The sequence below is a fragment of the Sipha flava genome, unplaced genomic scaffold (genome assembly GCF_003268045.1).
Source record: "Sipha flava isolate LNK unplaced genomic scaffold, YSA_version1 219_pilon_pilon, whole genome shotgun sequence".
In the NCBI taxonomy this organism is placed as follows: domain Eukaryota; kingdom Metazoa; phylum Arthropoda; class Insecta; order Hemiptera; family Aphididae; genus Sipha; species Sipha flava.
In genome coordinates, this window is record NW_020272848.1 from 278,322 (window position 1) to 305,766 (window position 27,445).

The 27,445-nt window shown below is 27.1% G+C and overlaps 1 protein-coding gene across 1 annotated transcript; it reads right to left on the minus strand.

The window, feature by feature from the left end:
- Positions 1-1,826: 1,826 nt before the first annotated feature.
- LOC112683104 (trehalase-like) lies at positions 1,827-19,916 on the minus strand. The gene is made up of 11 exons (XM_025553973.1): positions 19,490-19,916; positions 11,056-11,732; positions 5,466-5,747; positions 5,187-5,359; positions 4,916-5,115; positions 4,092-4,216; positions 3,886-4,019; positions 3,636-3,802; positions 3,344-3,548; positions 2,183-2,379; positions 1,827-2,028 (listed from the first exon to the last, which is right to left on the minus strand). The coding sequence occupies exons 2-11, from the start codon at positions 11,220-11,222 to the stop codon at positions 1,900-1,902; spliced, it is 1,779 nt and encodes a 592-aa protein (XP_025409758.1). The 5' UTR covers positions 11,223-11,732; positions 19,490-19,916; the 3' UTR covers positions 1,827-1,899.
- Positions 19,917-27,445: the final 7,529 nt, after the last annotated feature.

The following is a 27,445-nucleotide window of genomic DNA, read 5'->3' on the forward strand; positions in this document are numbered from 1 at the left end:
TACATATATTATGGAACTAGTCTCTAGTAAACAGATACCCTATACTTACTAGGATTAATTTATGATTTATGCTCTAAAATACGTGCTTGTAGTTTCAATGTAACGTAAACTCATACCTATAGAATAATACTTCAAAAATTTACGGAAATTAAAAATGATTGGTATACCCGGACGATTATAAACCAATCACAAACAAGCCGCGACTGAAAACTGTAGTTAACACGCGCAGATTACCTATAAATTGTTTCCCGCAATCGTATGCAAAAGGTTAGGTTAAGAATAATTAATTATTATCATTAAACAAGTGTAATATTTATTATGCCTTACACAAGTGAACCTTAGAAACACAAATAATTTGAGTGTGTACAATACACTATAGTTCACGATTGGCGAATATTTCAAAACGGAGTAAGCGAACCAGATAATGTCACAAATGCCAAATGGGGACTAGTTATATTATATTATACAAAACTTATTATTGTATTAAATTAGTAATAAAAATATGATACTTAAAATAGTTAAAAATGTTCCTTACCAATGTTGTACTCAGATAAAAAAAAGAATATATACAATAAGATAAATGGAATTTAAATTATCTTGATAATGACAGATTGGGCAAAAATTTAATCTATATGGATATAGATAAATAAAAATAATTTATATCTAGATAAAAATTAGATACATTTTTTAAATTTTATATATAACAAAAAATTGAAACTATAAATTAAAATATATTTTTTTTTTTTTAAGAAGTTTTTAAATAATATAAAGGTACTTCAATTTTATTAATACCTTAGATAAGTATAAAATAAAACAACTGATATAACCATACTATAAATATTTTTAAGTCTGAAGGAAATACAAACATTTTTGGAAAAATTGATTCTAAATATATTCAATATTTCAATAAGTATATTTTTTATAAATTATATACACAAATTATCATATAGACTTATTGTCAGTGGCGCCGAACTTATAACCCATAAGGGGTAACCACCCTCTCCTTTTTTTGGAGGTTACCCAAAAAAACTATTTATATATTAACTACTATATATATTCTATGGTGTTAGGTGGGGGTAGGAAGAAATAATTTTTGCCCCTTCTCCCCAATTAAATTTTAGTTCGCCATCATTGCTTTTTGTAAATGTAAAATGTGCAGAATACAGATTATGTGTAAAATATAAATATACAAAATATTATTTAATTTAAATTTATCTTGATAAACTTATAGTATTTACAATGTATTCAAATATCATTAATTAATTATAAAATCTAATTAATTTTTCTTAAATTCCGGCTATAATAAATAATGATTTACTAGGTTATAAATTTTAACCATCTAAAATTAATATGCTATTAAAAAATGTATAACTTTTTTTTAATATTTAAATGAAAATTCAGTCATATAATTATATAAATAGTCATACTATAGATTTATGATTTTCCACGAAAAACTATAGGAAAAACAAATAATATATTATTTAATAACACATACATACGAATATTTATATTTGTAAAAAAAAGTTACAAAGAAGATCATAAAATATTGCCTGGCTAATTATGATGTAATGTAATAATAAAAATATATATTATTATACCTTATTGTTGATGGATTAGATATTCTTAAAAAAAACTTTAGTTTAAGTATCAATTAGTTAAGATTTTATGAAAAAAAACTTCTATGTATATTTAACAATCATATAAGTATTAATAAGTATATACATACACTTAAGAAACTTTTTACATTATTATAAATGAGCATTTAAATATTAAATACATGCTCACATAATGTGTCGTTTTTTTTTTGTAAACGTTAGAATATTAAAAAGAAAAAAATACAAAAATAGTAAGTTTATGTAAACAAATTTTGTTTACAAAATCAATAGGTTTTCATTATATTCATGTTGATCGAAATATGTGTCCCCATCTTCGGAATAGTTCGAATACAATTCCGTTTGTCCACCCGAATCCAGTTTGTGGTGTGTATTCACCACCTCCTCCTGTTGTACCAACTTCAAGAGCACTATACTGTAAGTTTAGACAAAAGTTAAAATTTTATAAAATTAATAAAATAATCGTCGATTTTTTATAGATATATTAGATATACATAATGTTTCAAATTTTTAATTATGATTGTATATTATTGGTATTGATAGAATAAAATTAATTCATTAAAAATTACCTTTTCAAACATTGTACCACTGGTAATGAATCCAACGTAATTAGTATTAATCCATGATTTGGCTAAATTTATAGCTACGGTTTGGGCAGGTTTGTAATTCGTACGATCTAATCCTTGTATGACCATGGCTTGAAGCGGAGGCCAACAATTCGGATAGTCCCATTGTTGAGAAGAATTAACATTCGATGTAGGTACACCTATGAGTAAATTGACAGTTGAAACATAAGGAATTATATTGGATTTATATTAATTAAATCTAATATAAAAAAAGGATGTATATGAAATCATACTTAATAAATTATCAACTAAATATAATAATAATAACAATAATAATGTAAAATATAATATATATAATATATAATATTATATACATACAAATGAGTTCATGTTCATTTAAAATAATTATGATAATAATAAGTTATTAAAAAAATATTTATTTATTGAAATACATCAGTAGTTAGCTGTTTGTCTTAATATAATTAAAAACTAAAATAAAATGTATGTTTTACAAAAAACTAAGTTTTGTACTTTAATCAGCAAGGATAGAATTAAATACGAAATATTAATATTAAATTATAAATATTAATTACGAAATATACTATAAAACATTAATTTTTCGCATTTTTATAATCGAAATATGCAATAATATTAATTTTATTCAATATATGCAATAGGTAATATACATTTTATCAAAAATATGCAAAAACATGCATAATGAAAACACCACTATTTATATCATCATGAGATGATTAGTGGACATTACTGACAAAATCAATAATTATAAGTCGCAAAAAAAACATGGTATTGCATACAAATCCTAACCCTTATAATAACAATATCATGATACTTTTGGTGAGGCGTATTGTACTGGCAAAATTGGTACATTCATGTATCCCAAATTATTTGTAACGGCAGTCGATATTGATATTATACAAACTACTGATAAAGCTATTATATTATTTTTATTAACGGTTATGAAAAAAATAGTAATTTATGTGTACGTCGGGACTATCAATTTATCTCATTAAATGTACATGATTAAACATTGTATAGATCATATTTTTTAAATATTATTTAATATACCTACTTTTTTAAACAAATTTTAAAATTTCTATACAACAATATAATTTTGAAGAAAACATATACGAATGTTAGACTTACAAATTAGTTTCGGTGTTCCATCTTGATTGATAACACCATTAACAATCAAGTAATCCAATGCTCGTTTACCGTAATATGTTCTAAGTTTTCTCTCGTAACTACCTGTCCACAATGGTGCAAAATTAGATGTATAGAAATATTTACGACTTGATTTAGTAGTTAGATCATAATCTAACCAAATCCCTTCTTCTTCGTTCCACAACAGCTAAATGAACACATAAAATAAAAATTTACTTAAATATAGTATTGAAGTATCTTATATATCTCATTTATTATTAAATATTTCACTCACAGCATTTATTCCTACTTGGAAACGGTGACCAATGTCATTGTAGTGTTTGAATTTATCTGGGTTACCCAACAGTTTAAACATTTGAGCAAGAACTACTGCATTGGCCTGTAATATAGCATTTAATTCTACGTAAATAAAATTCTGAGGATCAGTATTAGACAAATCACCTGTAAAAATAAATGTTAAATAGTTAAAAATCTTTAGAATCAAATAATAATTAGGTACTTATTATAATAAATACAAATATTACCAGTATTTTTTCCAAAATTGTTATAATGTTTGGTAGAAAAATCCCAACCAGTTTCTGCAGCAGCTTTTAATCTGGAATACAATTCATTTTTATCATCTTCACTTGGAAAAGGCATTGCCAATGTCTTATCTTGGCTACAAAAAACATTCATAAAATATAGTGAAAATAAAAAATAATTCAGTCAAAAAAAAAACGTATAAACTCACTAATACGATTCAGGGCGTGGTTCTCTGGTATGCGTATTATACTGCCCCATTACATAAGTATTACCTGCTTTTTCAACCTTTATTGTTCGGTTTGTCATCCAAAAATTGAATTCCGCTTCCAAATACTAATAAGTTATAAAATTAACTTTTAAGTTAATATTTCTTAATTATTGTAAAATTCAAACACAACTATTCTTTAAGTTACAGGATAGTAATAAAAAATAGGAATTTTATTTAAAATAATTGATAGGTATCATATGAGAGTATGTTTAGATTTGTATTAATTGCATTGATTATGATAATTTTAATTTTGAAACCATGAAAAAATTTAGTAAGAATTATTAAGTATAATTTACTGGTTAAAAAAAACACATTTACATTTTAAATTACTAAATTTTTTAAATTTTATTAGGTCACAGCCAAATAAGACTTTACAAAATAAATTAATAAGAAGTTTTAAAAATTTAAAAATAAATTAATTTTAAAAAAAATGACGGTAAGAGTTAATTATTCGTTGATAATTAAAATACTATTTTGAATACAATAAAATATAATTTTTCATACAAATAAATAAAAAAATTATGTTTTATAGAAGTATATTAAAGTATTACCAAAAAATCATTTTAATGTACGGATTAGTGTCAACGTCAATTTCCTTTAATGCATATTTATTGAATTGCAATTGAGTAAAATTAAATATCATTATCATTTATCAGTTAGTGAATCAAGTGAAATGATGATTGAGTTCAATTTAATTAGGATTGGATTCATATTATAAAATATAAATCATACGAAACAAAAATGTAAACTGAAACGTTATTTACTTGAATATTTTTTTTAATAAAATCCAAATCATCTGTATATGTATAATAAGATGCGGCCATTTGGATTAGAAGTGGAGGCTGAGATCTCATTAAATAGTAAATTCTACTTCCGTTTGGTACATATCCAAAACGGTGCACTAAATACAGGAAATTTTGAATGATTCCTCTGGCAGAATCTTTCATGTCACACAGTATTGCTCCTACGAACAAATATTTTAAATGATTCATTGCTGATTCATTATGATGTCTTTTGTTTGGTTGAATTTTTCACCTCTTATGATCCAATACGAATCCCAATAATAAAGTTCGGTAAACCTTCCACCAGCTATGAAAAATCCGTTCGGTAAGTAAATGGATGAATGCCGATCGGGGTTTATTTTGACATCTTCGTCCACCTTTCGGGACAATTTTTTCCAAATTTGATTTAATTGTAAAATCCAATTCCTTTAAAATCACATTATACAAATAAAAATATGTAATTTTCTACACAATGATTGTAAATTAAAAATAATATGTAATTATAAATAAAAGAAGTATGACTTAGCATTACTTATAATTTTGATCCTGGACAAAAGAAGCAATCGAGGGATTATTAACAAAATCTGGTGGTACCCACTCGACCAATGGGTCGTCATTAAAATTGTCATTAACAAACTTGGAAAGTACAGCTCGTGTTGGGACACGACCGTTATTTCGGAGTTTTAATTCCCTGTACGCTTTTACAATTTCTGCTTCGCTTCGGCGTAATTTTTTATCCACGAATGTTTTTGAATCTGGATACAATTGTTGCATTTGTACATCGTCCAAAAGTTCACCATGACAATAAATATCACTGTAAAACATACTATTATTGTAATTATAATTTATTAAATAAATTTAAATATTTTATAATTTATACATATAATCAACCATATTTAAAGCTTTCTAATAAAATTGAATTTTACATAGTCTATAAAATAATTAATAATTAATATTAATTTTCCATAATTTCTTAATTTAAATCTGTCTATACAAAATATATTTTTTAGTATGTGAACAACTAAAATAATTATGGTGTGTTAAATTTCATAAAGTAAATTATAAATATATTAATTGTGAAATTCGGTATCAAGTTAACATAATTTATTAATATATTTTATTTAGGTATTATGTAGATGTATCAAATTATTCAAATACAGACTTGGGTAAAATACTTTTTAAAAGTATTTAGGGTAAATACTCGAATACTTCCAAAAAATAGTATTCCGAATACTTTTAAAATACTTCTATTTTTCATACTATAAAAATAATAGATGTCCGCTCAACAGAAATATTTGACATTGTAGACTAAATATATGTTATTTTATTGTATTTTTATGTTACATAACTGTTATAGTTTATGATTTACAACAATAATAAATACCTGATATTAGCTTATACAAGATACGATGGAGAATTAATAAAATTATTTAAAAAGAGATGATTTGACGGTATTCGAAATACAATATTCAGAATACTCGTTATAATTATTCAAAATATTTAATTGAATATTTTCAAAAAATGTATTAAAAAAGTATTCTGAATACAGTAATCCGAATATTGTATTCGGAATACTACCCAAGTCTGTTAAAATATCTATGGCTTACACAACAAAATAAACAATCAAGATTGATCGAGAATTTCCAAATTTTTTTATGACATCAATATTATTTTATACGTAACATATCTGGTCTTCAATTTAGAAAAATAAAAAATGTTCAATCAAATTATTTATTTTTACGGTTTTTATTTTTTTACGCTTACAAGCCATTAAGACTTTTTAAGACTTTTTGCCACTTCCACAAGTTTTTTACAACCTCCTTGGTCATCGGCATCTTTCTTGTTAATTCTTGTAGTTCTTAGGTTTTTCTAAATTCTCTATTAAACCAACGTTGATAGAGTCTGTCTCTTTCCATTTAGAACCATTAAAAATTATGTTATTATATTTTAATTATATTATTACATTACATTAGTTTTTTCTTTATCCATCATGCAGAGCCTGCCGAACCTAGCCTTTTAGCTTCCAGATATTATTTTATATGTGGTAAATTGAAAATTTTTTCGATCTCTTATTTTTTCTCTTTTCGTAATTTACTGATTCCTAGTTTATTGTAGGACCATAGGTATATTTTCTTTAAGATTTTTCTTTCGAATATTAAAAATTGTTGTCATTGTCTTTCGTTATTGTTCAGGTATCGCATGTATACATAAAAATAGAGTGTAGATAGGCTATACACAGCTTCGGTCTGGTTTCTTTTGAAAGTAGCTTCGATGAAAGTATATTTTTTATTGTATGATATATGTATTGATGTATATCCTCTATTTTAGCGTCTCTCAAACTGTGCTCCACAATTTTTTCTCAAGGGCTCCGTTCGTTTTATAATAAAAAAATTAAAAAATATAACAATTATTAATCGTTATTTACAACGACAAATATATATATTTTAAGATGACTCTGTCAAAGCATATATAATTTACCTATGGAAGTGTACATACAATATTAAAATCCCGATAAAAAAAATATAGTTGTTTAATTTTAGATAATACACATTCCCATTCCTGGTATTATTCAGCCAGGTATATTTTATTTAAATGTAATATTAAATATGCATTATATCATTTTGAGTTTCCTCATATACACATGGCCATATTAGCGCATAGCCACTATAGGCACTTAGGGCCTATGAATATTTTGGGATTATGAAAATATGTAGCTATGGTTTTTTTTATAATATTTTTTATTTATTTTTTTATTATTATTATAATTTTATATATACAACCGGCACTACTGTACACGTTTAATCAAGTAAAATATTATGTATAATAATTTACAGCCAGAAATAATTATATTACCCGTATACTGTTTTCTCAATGTTTTCGTTATCGTGATTCATATATCACTATTGGACAAAATAAATTATTATTTTATTATCATTATTTATTTTCATTACCGGTAGTTGCAATTGAACATGAATTGATCCAAGAAATTGATATTGAAAAAGTAATTGAATTTTTTGCAAATAAAAAGAGTTTTATAAATACGAAGTTATATTTACATAATATACTACACGATTATTATTTATTTATTTTTGTTGGTTACAGTTTTTTTTTTATTTTATACTTTATTACGAGGATTACAGAAATATGCAAAATGGTGAAATTAATGTTTTTTTTATGGTATTTGAAAAAGTTTTGATCCTTATATTATAAATATTTTTGTTTTTAATAGGTAGCGTAAAATTGAAATTCAACATTTACTCTCCCAGAGAAGTTTTTCACCATTTAAATACTGGTGATTGCATGGTCGTTTTAGCATTAAAATCACTGTGCCTTGGGACTTGGGCCTAGGATAGTGATAATCCGAGCCTACCTATTTACATAACATGTGTATTATGCTTCATAGAAAACAGACAAATAAAACTTAATATTAAATATTTCTTTGGGGTCCACGATAAAATACTGCTTAAAAAGAGGCTCTGTGACTGAATAAATTTGAGAATCGCTGCTCTATTTGCTGAAACGAGGGTGAGCCTTATTTCGTTAAGCATATTATTTCTTTTATTTATATTAACTTCATAATAATTAAAATTTTCAATCTATTAGAATAAATATGATCTTATAAGTTACAAAATTATAATTTATCAATATTCTCGCAATCATTTCCATTTTTTAGACAATCATAAATTAAATTTAATTAATTAATCTCAAGGCCTCAGTTATTTAATGTATTTAATTTTAAGAAACCTATTAATTGAAGTAATATTTTGATTAATTATCTTTTGCGAAAACTTAATTTATGTGTTTTAAATGTATATGAATAAAATTAAATACAATAATGTTAATTTCATAAAATCGGCAATTTTATGAATTCTTAAAAATATTATACATATATATTTACATAGCATAATAATATTAGTATAATTTATTATTTTAATTTGTACTTTAACGTTTTTATAAATAAATATAATATTTAAAATAAGAATAAATTGGTTGGAATTTCTAAATTAAAATTTTTTCCCGTGTAGATAAAAAATATAGAAAAAATATGAAAATATTGTAGTTTATAAAATAAAGATATATTATTATATCATTATATTTCTAATTTTGAAATCCAGCCTGTTTATAGTCAAATAACAACTAAGATGATAATAAGTGTTAGATTTATCTATTTTATAAGTTAATATAATTTATTAATATTTAAAAATGTATAGATAAGATAGACACACCTCTTAATTAAAAATTAAAATAAAAAAATTATTTTTTTTATTTATTTTAATACGGAATTAGCCCAATTCAAATACAAAATTTATTTAGAACAATTAATATTTTAATTAATAATTAATAATTATAAATTAGTTAATAAATGATTGAATATTATTATTGTATATTAAATTAAAATATAGAGTTTTAGTATATTATCGAATGATTCGGTATAAATTAGCTATACTGTTATATTGAAATTTGTCGAGGATTAGATTAATCAAAAAATAATTCTATACCTTAAGTTTAAAACAAAATTTACTACTTACTAAATATTTTATTTTTTTCCTTAATTATAAATTATTTATATAATTAAATTTATTAATAATAATTATTTTATATAAGTAAAAATATATAATCTTTATGATAGTGATCAGTTAATAATTACTATGTTAAAGCAATTGCTTATTCAATTTTAACCAAGAATTACAAAATATTAACAAACAAAACTAACAAAAAAAAGAATTTGTCAAAATGATTGAATATATAATAATATATTAAAAATAAAGAAATAAATTTATTTTAAAAGAAATTACGTATCATTTATTTTATTATTAACGATAATAAGTAAATCGTAATATTTGATCTTGCATATAACACAGTTATTTCGTAAAATTGAAAAATCTATACTTTAGTAAAATATTATTTGTTATTACTTAGGATAAACAAATTGAAAGTAATAAAATAATAGTAGTATGTAGTACTCGTATATGATTAATTTGAAGATAATAAATTATAAACATTTATACTTATTATATGTATTATTTAATGTACACGCATTAACATTTAACTATCGAATTATAATACTTGTACGATACAGAAAGTTAATTTTAATATTAGACTGTAATTTAATACCATTAGTAATAAATGAAGGAAAACTAATTAATTGTTATATTTCTCTAGATTCTAATAGATTTATTTTATTCAAGAAGAAAAGTCATAAAAAAAGATTAATATTTAAAAAAAATACGTAATAATACTATTGGTAACTCATTTAATAAAATTAATTCGGTATACATTTTAAATAAATATTATGAAGTGTAATTAGGGTGCTCCAGTATAATTAAATGTATATAATGTAATAATACAATAACTGGGTTTACAAATATTTCAATTAAGTAGTCACAACTAATGGAAATACATAATTGCTCTCAATCAAGTAGTAAAATGTTAAATATGCATTTTAAATGTCTAAATGCCAAACATGATGATTTAATTTAAAAATAAAATTCTCCGTCTAAATTATAATTTTAGAAGAAATGTAGGTGCAAAATATGTGTACGTCAAACACACAATACAGAATATATTATGCTATTTAAATCGAAACATATTTTTATATAAAAAATAGAATAAAACATAATAATATAATGCCATAAATTCGGAAATAATTATTGGCATAACACTGATCATTCGTTTACGGTATGATGTTTAGCTCATGCACCACGATGCACACACGTTATGTACGAACAAATATGTTTTGATGTATTATAAACACGTATACGAATTAGGTGCAAATCACGTGCATCTAAGTGAATTTAATTTTCGGTTTATCACGAATGACTTAAAAAATAATCACGTACCGATGAAATTCAGTAGATATTTATTTATAGTAACGTTGCGAACAACTTAAAAACAACGATACAGCGAATTTTCGATCTAGCCGATTCTAACGATCGATCGTTAAACGGTGATCTTTCGGGCGATTTATTTTCTCTCGAACCGTACTGAACAAAAGGACCCACTGGATTGTAGTAATACGTGGTGGTCACTTCACACGACACGCGGCCGGATGATAAACGTATTATTCGTCCAACGAACACGGTCCCCGACGGAACGAAAAACGTGAAAACGTGACGTCCTACCTGGGACATATGTCCGGGTACGGGCCGTTGTACTGGCCCTGCAGCTGTCCGATCGCCTGAGTCGGTCTCGCGAAGACCAAGAGCAGCAGCGCGGTGGCTGCGAACACCGTCGTGGTCGGCTTCGGCGAGTTGGTCGTCGTCGTCGTCACCGCGGCGGACGACCGCATCTTGCAAACTGCCGCGGGCGCACTGGCGGACCGATTCGTCGTGACCTGTTGCGCCGCCGTTGTCGTGGTCGTCGCTCGTCTACCACGGTCGTCACGGGTCACGTGCCGATCATTGGTCCCGGACGCCGGACGCGTACCATTTCGCCCAACGAGTCCGCCTTTTTACGCGTGCGCGCCAACTCGCGGGTACCTGATACTAACTCTAAGCGCGGCGACCGTCACCGCCGTTACCGCGTTTCCGGTACCGTTGTCGCCGTCGTCGTCGTCGTCGTCGTCGTCGTCGTCGTCGTCGTCGTTGCGAATACCGTAACGGCCTGGACCGCCGACATGGTCGTAACGCTATAGGTGTGCGCGCCGTGACACGTGCGCCTCCTCGTGTTCATCCGCTGAACGCTACTACAAGCGGCGTCCAACGCATTTGTTATTGTTTTCGCGGGGCTCGCGTGTGTCGATCCGCTATCGCCGCGCGAAACGAACGGTCAGTGTACTTCAACGTCTTCCGGTGTTCGACTGGAAAATAAATAAATAAATAAATAATAGTTGAAGAATCCGAACACCGTGCTCTTACGTCATACGATAAAAATATTAATTGAAATTATCTTGAAACGAGAACGTCATTAAATCGAAACAGGCCGGTGAATTTAGTTGGCCCCGTAAAACAACGGTCGAACGTAAAAATATCACGATGATCCGTACGTTTTTTCGCGGCTTTTTTTTTTTTTAACTCGCGCGCCCAAGACGATTTCTTGTCACCAACGCGTTTACGAGATAAAACCAATATGATAATAGATACCGTTTATATGATAGTTAAAAATAAAAATAAATGTTTTACAGGAAAATTTCATTAAACTGCAGGTGTCAAACACAAGTGTAGAAAAAGAATCGAAACGCATGGGATGGTGACGATCCTGGACGAGCCTATATTACACCACGTCAATCCCGTCCGCGTGATCGCCATTTTAAAATAGGTTTTAACAATATTATTAGTCCATCGTGTAAATCAAGTATTCATGACTCATTGTAAATTGTTTAATCATTTACGTCGTACGTAACGGAATCGTTTAATTATTTTTTCGTTTGTCTTATGACTATTTGCCACGATTATTTACGTATTATTTGAAAAATTACGATCGAGAATGATATGAGGGCTGTTGGCGTATGCGTAGGGATATAGAAAATCGAGACGAGTGGAGATTTAGGACAAAGGTGGCCGATCCTAAATGGTTTGGAGAAAAGTGAGGGAGAAGAAGATTTACGTATTAGAAGTATACGAGTATAAGTTTCTTTGCAATAAGCTGATTCGTTTATTGTTTAATGTACTAGGTATTTTCAACTAAAAAATTAACAATTATTTTCTGTTAAATGTACATGCATTTACATATCAAACGAAAAATATCGAATATAATATGTACATTTAAACTTTAAAAGGTTAAAAATTGTAACTTGGTACTTTGATGATTTACTACATTAAATTCTATCGATTTATTTAAAATAATTTTAGTTGAAAATATTTCGAAATGTTCAACTCTGAATATTTTATAAAACTCTATATAATTTATTTATTACAGCAGAACACATTTACAGTTAGTGTCTAGGATATAATATTTTATACTTCTAACTCACGTAATATGGTTACATGTTTACGCATTATGTAATTATAAAAAGTCATAACATATATATGCGATTTGCTATGAGCAATTGCTATTTTATGATCAAATTGAAAACGGGAAAGACGAATAATGAAATGTTTCTATTCATATTTTTTTTTCATTATAATCTAGTTAAACTTCTTAAAGAAAATGATTGTAAATTATAATTTAAAATTTACCTAATATTTTATTTATAGATACTGAATTCGAGAGAATCTTGATACATGAAAAAATGATGTAGTGTATTTTTTTTCTTTCTTGTGTTTAATTTATGAAGTATGTTGAAATTCGGTATAAAATGTATTTCTCTACACTTCAGTTGAACTATGTTAACTGATTAGTATTTTTTTTCAGTTCTCATACACTTGTTTTGCTACATTATTATTTATTTTACTACTTTTTTACATACATGAATAATAATTTGTAGTACAATGAGTCAAAATTATATGTAATACATCCACTTTAACACATATCAATTAATAAATACACACAAGATAATTAATTTTGTTAGGTATCTTATTCGTTCACTTGTAATCAGTGTAATTAATTGTAAGTTATTGTGCTTGAACTAAAAAAAATATGAGCCTTTTACGAAGTATACGATTATTAATGATTTATATTATACGTTGCTTATAACTATTTATTAAGAAATATTCTTATTATACAAGTAAATAGTAAATTAAAAGGAATTAATGAGCAATAATTGATTATCAATAACTAAAACATTTGTTTACAAAACTCTCAGACTTACGGCGTGATGCTTGTTGATCATAGCTATAGCCTGAATTAACTTGTTAGGTACTTATAACATGGATTTTTACAACCGGTCAAGAAATATTTTAAATTTACGGAGTGGATCAAGGGTCCAAAGCAAGTGCAGTGATCAAATGACTTTCTTTCAAATAATTGATGCATTTTAAGCGTATTTAATTTAAAATGTAAATATCCACGGACATTTAACAAAAAAACCCCATAATTTAGCTAACTGTATATTCATAGTTATAATTACCTACCTACGTATTTAAAGAAGTAATATTTCTTATTGTTGGTGCTTCAATTAATATTGTTGATAAAATTATCTTGAATTATATTCGTCCAAATGATTGGAAAATAGTTTTATTATATTTTGTTTATACACATATATTTTATTTTTAAGAATCGTTTACGTATACAATTATATTTATTGCTTATTTATGATTATGATTTTAATGTAAAAGAAAGAGTGATTATCTTCGGTTACAATTATTTCCATATTGTAATTACTTACTCGTATTGCAATCGATATTTACTTTAACGTCCGTTAACACAATCTACCCGTATCCATTGCGTTTATTTATGCTAGGTCTCGCCGGCGAATTCATGAATAATTTTATTTCCTTACAATTAATTAGGGTACCGAGAAAATAAATAAATCTTGCCATACAATAATTATTTATTTCAATACACTGCAGTCTAAAACCGGAATCAAATAATGCATTTCTCAGTTGGCTAAATCACCAAGGACAGAACTCGTAGTGATAATTGAATACTTTACGTATTCGGTTTGTTTGTAAATTAATTGCCGTTATTTTCGTGCACTTGATAATCGATCAGTAACCGTGAACTCTTAGACTGCTAAATATTTCCAGAAAATAAGTGTTAAGCTGTGACCCACTGATTACTGAAGTATATCAACTGTAAATTAAATACAATTTGGTATAATTTGTATTTTTTTCTTTCTTTCCAAAGTCAATGTTACTATAAATTTTTAATATCGAAATCATAATTATTCAAATTTATCTGGTCAAGGTTCGTTTAAAGTGTTCAGCGGTACGCGGTTATTATTTTGCGGTTCATTATAATGATAGGCAGGTGTATTATTTTTTAGGACAATTAATCTTTCAAACGAAACGTATGAAAAATTGCTTACCAATGTACATGTATGTATGTTGTAAATTCAACCGGTACCTACACGTATAATATATACATTAAATTCATACGCATAAATATGTCATTAAAACATTTTTAATCAAAAATCCCCGATCAATAGTTATTATTTTAACGTGATAATCAAATATACATGAAAAATGAATTATTACATAAGTTTTGCAAATGATACTAAACTTTACTATAAATATATTATATTTTATATATTTCACAATCTGACCAACAAGTGATAAAAATTTGAGACATAAATTAAAATAATTAAGACCTATAATAAATCAAAATGACTCGGTAAGTATTTATATGCGAGGGAATCAAAAACACAATAAAATAAAACATAAAATTTAATCATTATATTGAAACGTACTAAACTCTAATGTATATAAATCAATATAATAATACAGTAAAGTATTCGACGATAAGAATCGTATATTATTTTAGTAAAAAAAGTTATAAAAATAGTTAATACAATAAAGAATATTGTCTGGGATATAGAAAATCAAGACAAGTAGAGGTTTAGAACAAGGGTGGCCGACCCCAAATAAGTGGAAGAAAGGCAAAGAAGAAGAAGAAGAAGAAGAAATACAATAAAAAGTACACCAATCTATTGAAATCGAGTAAAATATTTATCAAGAATTCTAACTTCCAATTGATATTGGCTAACACTTTATAAACAACAACTATACTGTCACTGCGACAGAGTCCAATGAATGCATGACCTATTCCTCCATATAAGTATATAATTATTGCTATTATAAAGACAGGTTAGTCCGCAAAAAATGTACTTATATATTTATATATATGAGATGAATGCATTAGAAAAAACTAGTTCAAAAGTTAAAACCGATAAAAAGAAAATATTTGTGTCGGTATAAAGTTATGATGGTGTTTAAAAGTTTAGTTTCTTAGAATAATAATATGTGATCAAGTAAATGTAATAATAATAACACAAACATTTGGACTTTATTCGACTTTACAATAACATTGGAAGTCAAATGAATAAACGAAGACGTACAAAAATATTGAAAAACATCTAGGATTTGATCATAAAGATATAAAACAATCTATCGTACATAACCACGACACTACAACGATTGATCTGATCGAGCCAAGACATCAATCTCTTTGTAACCCAGATCATAATAATATTCTTCAATGAAAATATGTTGCAAACACAATTTACTTATTATTAAAATAATTATAGTATTTACTACTTTTATTCATAATTATTAATTATTTAAATTACATAAGTATACATACATACGTACATATTGATGTAGGTATCGATGTAATAATCAGATACTTGAAAGAGATAGACCAAAATGTAAACTTAAGGTTGACTAATATAAGAGATGGATGGCGAAACCTCTAGGAAGCAGCGTGATCCTTAATGGACAATTGAGCTAATATGAAAAAAAAGCATACATTTTATGCCATCACAAAAATTGATGAGTATAATATTTAAAGTAATTTAAATAATAATTTGATAAGATATATTTATATTTATTCTAATTGCGATGGTGGTAGTGGCCAGGGGTGTTCCCATACATTGTTTTGAGAGTATATTATGCCATTATGTACCAAAATATGGACTTTTAATACAATACAAATAATTATCTTTTGGTCTATTAAGGACGTGTACAAATAAAAATAAATCAATTGAAATCAAATTGTTTTAAATATTTTCTTATTTTTTATACTATAAGTTATAAGTTACATATGCATTAAAGTTTTCTGTTAAATATACCATTATGTATGCAAACAATAGGTAGGTATTTAGATGTGGCTGCTCTAGTTCTTTAGTTCTAAATCCCGGTGAAATATTTAGTTCCAGTCTACCTCTGATTACTGTAGTCAAATAGCGTATAATGTCTTCGGCTATCGATATCGTAAATAATCATTACCTTATCACGGGAAAAATAAAACTACATTTATTTCCGAGGCATTAAATTAAAAGGTATCCTTTGTTATGGTTTGAGAATACACGTAGTATACCCGTAATTTTTCAATAGTGTCTTGAGAGTATACGGTGTACATTTAGTATACCCTATGGGAACACCTCTGGTAGTGGCAATTTATGAATTCAATAGATTATGTTTTTTTTATTTAATTTAAAATTGTTCAGAACAATTTATTTCTACAATAATAGCTCATATTTCTTATTCTTAATCAACACTACATTTTTCTATTTAAATTTTTATTCCAACTTCTATAATACCTACCGTAAAATAATATGTGCTATGCACCCTATATAATACGGTAGGGGTAGTTAACCTATGGCATGCGTGCCAGAAGTGGCACGTTGGTTAAATTTCAATGGCATATCAAAAATTAAAATTTTATAAAATGTTCATCTTAAAAAAAAAATTAACTATAGGTACCTAATTTAAAACTTTAGTGTGAGTAATTTGAATCAAATCAATTGTATATGATCACAAATAAACGTGAATGTAATAAAATGTATATAATTATTATAATTTTATTCTTTAGTCTTTTTTTTTTTTGGCTCACGAGTATATTTCAAAAAATCTGATTTTAAATTTTGGCACTTTACCCTAAAAAGATTCGCCATCTCTGCTATATAAAATAAAAGTTACGATACAGGTTTATTTTCATGAAAACAGTACCCATATGATGATTTATGGAAATTTTTTGATCGGCGTTACACTTGTTATTTTGCAATTTTGTACTGTACACTATAAACTCATATTATATTATACAATCTATATAACTACCATATATATATATATATATACCTATGCATCAAGTGAAAACATGTAGTTAAAAAAAAAATATTGCAAATCAAATGCAATAAATATTTTTTATACCTATATTTACAGTATTATACTTTAAAAATCGAACAATAACTAACTATTTATGTAAAATTAAAAAAAAAAAAAAAACGATACAGTTGTACTTTAATAATTACTTTAAAGTAAATATACTTATGGAATTATTAAACTATCAAAAAATTAAAAACCAAAAATTATTCAATCTATGATTTCAAAAAAATGTTATTTCTAATGTTGTCGAGCGAAATGATAAATTCATGCACATAATTCTGTTTTTACAATGCTCCGAATCTCTATTTAATGATGGTATATTGAAAAAAGGAAAACATTTTGTAATATTTTAAACATAAAATATGAATGCGTTTAAGTGTGTAATTGTTACGCAAAATCGAATATTACTATAAGACCTTATTTTTTTTTCTTTTTTATTCACTAAAATATATTTTGTGTATCCCACATATTTTGCACAATAACGTCACGATGTTAATGTCACGAATCAATTTTGATAATGTCAAAAAGTAAAATACTTACTTGATTTTTAAGAACGCAGAAATAACCACGCTGTTTCACACACATATTTTAAATCGTGTATTATCTCATATTACATCGTTATATTATACGGTGAGCACGTTATGTATAAATTGGAAACTGTACTAGATGACAGGCAGGTATTTTGTGATACCTATCAATCTAGCGGCAACGGTTCGTTAAGAAAGAAAAAAAAAACTTCCTTCAATTTGTGTTGTAATGACTTAATTTGAATGCAAAAATTTCAATACTGTAACATTTTACTCCGGTTTTTATAAGTACAGCAAAAAGAAAAATTATCTACCTATGTTTAGTTTATCATTAATTTATTATTCTTCAATACTTTACATGTACTTTATTTCTTATGATTATTTTATTAGTACAATTATCTTTAGTAATAATTTTTCATTATGTATAAATAAAAATAAAAAAAATAACTATTTGTCATATTTAAGCTCCAATATGAGCTTATAGCATTTTAGATTTTAGTATATGTAACTAAGGCACACGTAAAAAATGTATATAATATTATTTTGAAATAATTATGCAATGCAATTTATTTTTTCAACACATGGTTATCAAATACCTACGAGAAAATTAATCGAAAAAAAAATGAATTATTAATCAGACTGATATCGCGAAGACATTAAAACATTCACAACGGTAATGAACACCGTTTCATACAAAATCAAAATATATTATAATATATATAATATATATATTATAAAAAAAATAGTAAGCAATATTTAAGTTTTTAACTTTCGAAATTATCCGTGCATACGGTACAGTTTTGAATTTACCGCGTTCAAAATCGTTTTCAAATTGATAAGATCATTACCGGAAATTATATTCATATAACATCGATATTGGTAATATAATCGAACTGTACTCATCGGAATAAACTTAGGACGTATTAAAATTAAACTTTATTGATCGGTTTAATTAACTGATTCTTTGTGGTCTGCGATTACACGGTTATAGAACAACAATTATCAGCCGTTATCTACGCTATAAAAATGCATGTAAACAATTGTGAATGGCTTTCGAACGCCGAGTTTTTTAATTGTACCAGATCGCATTAGTAAAAATTATGACGGAACCCGTCCGAGCGAAAAACAGAATAACACAACAAAACGTTTCGCAGGAGAGATGAAAGGAGGAAGGAACAAGTCAAATAATACGTTTGAAAATTCGTGACGATTAAAAATGCATCGTCAAAGGTTCGCGGAAACGTGAAATCGCGGTGAAAACGTTTGACCGAATACCGCCGGTAAACGAGCACGGGGGAAGGGTGAGGGGAGGGCGATCGTGCCTACCGGTTCAAAGCATGGAATTATTCAACGTTGGCTGGACGAGGATAGAATAAACAACTTACCAGTACATCATCGTCGTCAAGCACTCGAGTCCATAAAAACGAAATGAATGGAACCGAGGGGCGGAAAAGGACCGGCCGTGAACTGCAAGAACTGACGAACGGCTAGTTGAACAACAGCGCGAACGAAACGATTGCGTTCATATCGACGTCCGCGTGCACGTACCGTAACACACGGGGTGCGAAGGAACAATCTGTAAGGGAATACTGGTGTACGACTGTGGTCGCGGGAGCAGCAAAATGATCGGTTGATGATACCGGGTGTTGCGGTAATCGCGCGTGTACTGTGACGAACGTCGTCCGATCGCTCAGGAATCCGATGTGTGTCTACCGCGACCGTGCGCTCGTGTGCTGTCCGAACGTGAAAACGTGCACATAACAACAACACCGCTATTACAGCTGCAGTTCGGTTAACCGTAATATCGCGGTAACGCGACGGAAACCGATCACACTACCGTGTTATGATTATTGTTATTGTGGAACGAGCCTCTTACGCCGAAACGTGTTGTTGTGTTTCAATCATAAGCGCGATTTTAGGGGGGGGGGGGGGGCGGCTTTGGCTTGGGTGTGCTTAGCGCCCCCAAATTTGTTCATGTTAATACACATTTAAATGCTTAATACTCATTACGTGTAGAAGAACAGAGTTTTTATCGTATAAATATGTAACGTTATTGTTTAAATAACCGTGGTGGAGTTCGTCCGTCATCAATTCGGTCCTCGAACTGGGTAATAGTAATAGGTAGGGTTGCCAGATTTTGAAATCCCTAAACCGAGACATCGTATTGAATGATTATTTTTTTTTATTTTGATATGAAAATGAAATAAGTATATAATTTTGTGATTTAAATGTTTATTGGCTAATGCATCATTATTGTTACAACCGTACCGATTAGATTACAATAATATAATGATGAATTAAATTAAATCAATAAATAATATAATGTAGAATGTTATTTTCTCTCAGCTTCCATTAACCGGGATAAACTGAATTATCGGCCGGGCCACCGGGACGAGTGGCTAGCCTAGTAGTAAATATACTGAATTTTAAAGAAATGATAAGTCATTTCTTTATCAAAATGGTTCTGGGCAAAGGTCCAGTATAAAAATCAATAATTAAAAAAATGTATATTTTATCATTTTTAGTCTAATTATCGGTAGGTTCTTTTTTTTTATCAACATGTTTAACATTTTATTGTTTGACAAAGAATTTTTTTTTTTTAACCAAATATTTCAATGAATTCAAAGTTTCATTATGATTGGATAGACCAAATTTTTTTTAATAAACATTTATTGTTAAAAATTGATGTAAATACATTAAAATCTGTAAAAGTCGTAAGTATAATAATTTACTTAAACGCTTACGAAAAAAATGTCGGACTATCGATTTTTAAAATTTTTTCATAATCGGTAAATAAGTACTCGTATATGAGTAATATGATATTACATTTTCACTTAATATCAAAAAATAAAAATTTTATTACATAAAGACTTTCAAAAAATTAGGAATTTTTATGGTTCTATATTTAAACCATAAACACTTTTTTAAAATTCAAATACGAAAAAAAATATCTTTGCTATAGGGTAAAAGTTTCAAATTTCTAGCCACATTACTTTTAGAATTATGACTAAATAACTAAAATCTGAAAAGTGAAAGTCTTATTTACAGAGTATTTTTATCGTTTCAGCACAGTTATTTCCTCACGCCTAGAAATACTATTAAGAATTAAAAAAATTACCTATCTAATGTACCACCGCATTCCAATTTAAAATCTAAAAATTTCCTAGATAAAACTTTTGGACCAGTATTTATATCCGAATAAGTGATAAAAAAAATAAAATACAAACATCAATATAAAACCATAATATCCTTCTCTTCACTTAAAATCGAAAAGTGATCATGTGATGAAACATTTGTGTTTACAGACGGGTAATTCGTTATACGCGCAATAAAACAAATATAATATATATAAATCAAAGTGAACAATTTAAATTTAAAAATATTCAAATATTTACCAAATATTTTAGTAACTGTAAAATTGTACAGGTTGCGGGTGTCTACAACCAATAAAGAACATGAAAAAGATAGAAAGGCTTCAGCAGTTCCAGTTTTTTTTGTTGAAATTGCGCTCCGGGTTTAAAACACGTATTGAAATGTTTTCGAGCGGCTGATTTTGGAAATACTTCTTCGGTTATATCTTTTCAAATCGGGTACGAATAAAATAAAAATAAAAAAACTTATTTGAAACGTCATATTGTTAAAATATGAATATTGTAAATTCGAATTGAAAAAAAAAAACACATACAATTTTCAAATATCTGTGAATAGATCAACAAATATTACATAGTTAACGGTGACATAAGCTTTTGGTGAAAATATCATGTCACTAAAATTATTGTTTTTTGAGATACGATAAAACGAAAACTGGTATGTTGTAAACGTTGCCGCTTTTTTGCTTTTGTAATTTTTATCATAGGTTTTTCGCATTTATCGAGAACATAGTCGAGAAATTCAACAAATGACACCCTAAAGTACCGACTAGAGGCCATTTCTTATATAATCTATATTTTACATCCTAGAGTGTGACGATCGGTGTAATACCTATAGTCGAAATCGTGTACACAGACACAACAAATAAAACACATCATGGTAAAACCAATACATTCGTCGATTCATTTAGTTTAAAATCCATTTGCTAGTTCCGCGATTATAATATTGCAAAATTTCGGAATCCGTATTATACGCTGTTTAATCATTGACTTATAATAATCAGTAACGTTACTAAGGGTCCGGAAGGTTTTTTTTTTTCAACGAATTCCAAACAATATGTAAGTTTCATCGTTTTGATTCCAATAGACGAAGTACCCACGCGCGTTCCCGCATATCCGTCGTAATTTATTAATCTCTTTTAATTCAACGATAATCTGTTGCCTCGTATTTGTCTAACGACACAGCGTTATTTAGAGCTGTACATAGTATGTTATTCAAAAGGTCCCCAGGGTATTCATGTGTTCGTATTCTCCTTCCTGAAAGACAAATTATTTTATCAACCTCTTCCGTGAAAACATTTTGGTTGTGCAACTGACTTGGGTAGTTTTATCAAGAGGTAATCGCACAATAAACCACGAAGAAATGTGCCAGTTTAAAACAAAACGTTGATTAAAACGATTTTATTAAATCGAATTTGAAAACGTTTTGACGAATTTAAAAATTTTAATATAGTAGTACTTATCTTCAATCAATGTTGTTAATTCCGATTCCTAGTTATGTCTTACTTCCAACGGATAACTTGTCACAATTTCCTGCCAATTCTTCTTCAATTTTACCACTGTAGATTGTTCCTTTCACATTAAAGAAATCAAAAATTAATGTTTTATTATTTTTGTTTAAATTCTATTATAATTTTGACTTATAAAATATATTATATTATATCTTCACATACAATTATTACTGATTACAAATTATAAACATTGAGCTGTTACATATTTTGTGAGAGTCAAACATGTTTGAAAAAAGTCTCTATAATTCAATTATCCTACAAAAATATGTGTTCTAAATTTTAATTAAGTTATAATAAGAAATTTATACGATAACTGCACAGCAAAATTTTGTATAAAACGATTTCGTATCTGTACGATAGGTTTTATAATATATCACTACTCTACAATATCAAGTTAACTGTACTTTCTATAGTGATTATTATACATTGTATCGTTTCAATAATTAATCATCGAAAAAATAAAATTAACAATGTATTTACACGACGATGATTTTTTTTGTATACAATGCTTGGTATGCGTTTATTTGAATTATAACCTATACTATAATATTATAAAATTTTTTTATATAATCACGTTGTTTTTTGAAATTTATTTAAACTTTTAGTTTGATCAATGGAATGTTACTAATAGTATTTTAAGTAATCATAATTATAAATATAATACTATTTTTGATATATGTATGGATAAATATAATTTATTTGGAAAGTTATATTTACATTTTATACGTACATGATTATGATTCTTTCCACCACTTATCAAATACTCGTATACGGTTTTTTTTTATACATTTTATTTTTCCGTTTCCATTTTTTGTTCCACGTTTGTATGTGTTGCTGCATGTCTTGATCACCAGACCGCATCGTAATATCGATTTTCACTTTGCCCAATATTGGATAATAAAACAAAATTATGTTGCTCCATACTACCGTAATTATTTACGCCATTTGATATAAGTGCTTACAACCTAAGCGAGATATGCCTAATGCGCATGCGACGGATGAAGAGGCCATTGATTTTTGGACAAGACGTGTCGGAAGAGGATGTAGTGGACAAAGGAAGAACGAAAACCGGATACGGTAACGTAAACACGTACGTGGATATCATTGAATATATGTACCTACTTATAGTGATGTATTGTACATTATGTATATATTATAGTGAACTGTATATCCGTCACGCGGCGGTGTCTGCTAAAAAGTAAACGTACTACGAACTCTAACTGTACCTCTACTTATAAGTTACGGGTACAATGCTAAACATACATAATTCGATTTTTTTTTCTTTTTCGATTATGAGTATTACTCACATAATACCATCATTGTTGAACAATATTAATTTTATATTGCTAAGACTCTAAAGCGAGTGACTCGACACGTTTTTCGAAACGATACTTTGATTTTATATTATTATGCTTTACACCGTACAATGATTTTTTTTTTTTTTTTAGTACGAGTAAAAAAAAAATAAGTTTCGTCCTAGGGTTTATCATTTTTTTTTTCAATGGTAGTTAATAATTAAAAAAATGTAAAATATATATGTATGTATATTACGTAGTTCGTTCAATCAACCCTCACTGCATTATTAATATTTTATTGTTTATATCACTGAGACCACAAATTATATCAAATAATTTTATAAAAATAACATATATAGTCTTCACGAAAAACTGAATTCGGTTTAATAGTAAAGGTACCTATGTGAGACAATAATAAGAAATTCTTAGCATTTTTAATTAACTTCAAAGAACGATATATGTGTAAATGGTAATGTTTAGGGAAATAATATAATAGATAAAGTAATATTAACTGAGAATAATACTCAACAATTTAAGTCCGTAAACATTTTTAACCAAGTGTTAATAATGAATGTTCATAAATTTATAAATATAAACCGATTGGAGCTTGAAAACTTCTTTTCAACAAAACGGCTCTTTTGTATACGACATAACCTCCATAACTTCATCATATTTTTGTTTATACTAAAATCACCGATTAGGTTTTATCTTTTATGGATCTGTGCTAAAATAAACAAAATACGGTGAAATCACCATTTTTTCAAAAAATGACTGTTACAATTTCATTGAATTGAATGTATTATGTTGATTAGTATCAAAATATAATCACATATTCATAAGTTTAAGTGTTGACGAGCTGTTCCTACTATAATACCATTTATACAATATAATATGTATAAAATAATATCTCAAATATTACAATACGACTGATAATGTAGTTATATAATATAGTTTTATAAATTAGTTTACAGTTTTTTTAGATATAGAGGTCATGACAAAATAATTGTTTAAATTGACGAAACAGAGGTGATAATTTCGGCCAAAATTAAAACAATGAAACGAAATAATTAAAAATATTTTTATTTCTGCGCAGATAAGAATTATTACCTACAATATTTAGTTACTCAAGGTGGCCTAATAGGCAACTTAATAAACATAAAACCTTATAGTGTCGAGGTTAAGCAGGAAAATAATAGTATGTTATCCTTATTCCTAGTTTGAAAGCACTTTAATGTCTGAGTATTTTTGTTAATTACCTTCGGACACCAGTCCCACCTTCTTTATAATATTTTGATTTAAACATTATCATTAAAACAGTGTTTAACAAGGCATATGTTTATATGGATAATTACTTGAAAGAAGTAATCTGCCAAATATAAATCTTAATCATATTTTAGAACATTGTATATTTTATATTTTAGATTTTTTGTTGTGTTCAAAATTTTATATGACCGCATCATCACTGATGTGATACAGACGGTAATAGTTTCCGTCAAATTTATTTTTACCTATATTATTGAGATGGAATCTGAAAACCCCTGTATATCTACAATGCTATCGATCATCGATGTATGTTGGGATTCGGGATAAATCATTTGATATTGAACTGATTTGACGTTTAGTAATTCCTTCCTATTAAAATAAATATAAACCGATTTAATGTTTATTATGTTACATTATTAAAAATTTTAATTGCAAATGTTCAAAACAACGTACACATTCAAATTAACAGTTGTAACTCAGGTATAAAAAACCTGTTAGGTGTAATATAAAAATACGATTAATTAATAAAACAAACGTAATAGTCGAATACAAAATTAAAAAAATTTCAAGAACTGCATTTTTAAAAAAGGTATGCAATTATTTTTCAATGTAATAAATAATGTATAGAAATGTCAGAAATAGTTGCTATATACAGTCAACTCGCGATTTAACAAATTTCAAGGGACCTAGCAAAAAGTTCAGTATATCAAAATCATAAATCAACAAAATTCATTTAAACGAGATTTAGAAGAAAATTTATAATTTAATAAATTTTTATAATTACATAATGAGTTATTATTTAATTACATTTTTTTTTTTTTTTGCTTATTAAGTGCATTTAGTATATTTATTTTTTTTAAAAAGTTGATAATTTTTATTTATGCTTACGCGATCAATAATGGTGACAAATTTAAAGTGTTTCAAAATATATTGCCATTGATGTCATATCTTTGTAAATATTTAAGACAACGGAGAGACCTGATTTTGCTTTCTTCAAGCTTACGGAGGGATCTTCAGAACATTCTGAAATAACCTCTGCAATAGCTCAATTTATATTTAACAGGCATGTATATTATAAACGACGATATGAACATTATTCTATCACATAATAATAGCTGAAACAAACTCGTAAAGTTTGTAATATTAAGGGACCGACAATTTTATTTGTTATATCGTGAGTTGACTGTATATGTAACAGATTGTTGATTTTTCAAAATAAAAATAGTATATGTACATAAATTATAACTCACTTCATTAAATTAATATTATAAGCAATTCAGTTACTAGTGTTAGCATCTAGACTCTACAATATTTATATCATTTCAAACATGACAATTTTCCAAGGATTACCATAAAATATATGTTATAGAAATTGTGATGTATTATTTTAATCATATTCATCAATATAGGTTCAATGACATAATATGACAAGGCATAATCATTATTCAAAGTAAAAGATTTTTAATTTAATTAAAATAAATAATTATTATGTAATGTATAAAATACCAGACTTATTTTATTTGAAAATTCTGTAATGTATGTAAAATGTTAAAAATAACTTTGACTTAAATGCAAAACTAATTAATATAATAATTTTAAAAGTATTGCAAAAATGGCATTTTATTGACCATTAAAAGGCAACAAACACTTGAACATAAAAATATATTATAATAATATAAATATATACATATATATTACTGACAATCATATGGTTTAAAACAATAATAAACATGTTATTTAATTATTATTGGCAGTAATGACAAAAGAAAAAAGTAGTAAGATTATTACAATAATAAACTGTGTCGATTTAATAAGTGGGAACATTATAATGTGTCTTTAAAATATATATCATCCAAAAGCAAAAAAAAAAATAATAATAATAAAATAAATAAAAAATAAAAAAATGGCACTCTATTGTCTACATTTGTTATTCTTATTTTTTTTTTCACTAATGGAGCACAGTAGCTAAAAAATTGCACAAAAATTGTCATGCGTGCTGGGTCTGGCTCTGGCCTTAATTTAATTCAATACTAACTAAATAATTTTAAAAATAATTTTGATAAAAAAAAAAAAAATATCTTAAATTGAACATCCAGCTTTTCAGCAACATGAGATCAAAGTTA

Bases quoted from the DNA above. Each gene is read 5' to 3' on its own strand.
- LOC112683104 (XM_025553973.1), bottom strand. From the start codon at position 11,222: ATGCGGTCGTCCGCCGCGGTGACGACGACGACGACCAACTCGCCGAAG. The intron at 5,360-5,465 runs GTAATGCTAAGT...GTGATTTTAAAG, and splicing joins GTCCAGGATCAAAATTATAA to GAATTGGATTTTACAATTAA. The intron at 2,029-2,182 runs GTAATTTTTAAT...CTAAACTTACAG, and splicing joins GTGGTACAATGTTTGAAAAG to TATAGTGCTCTTGAAGTTGG.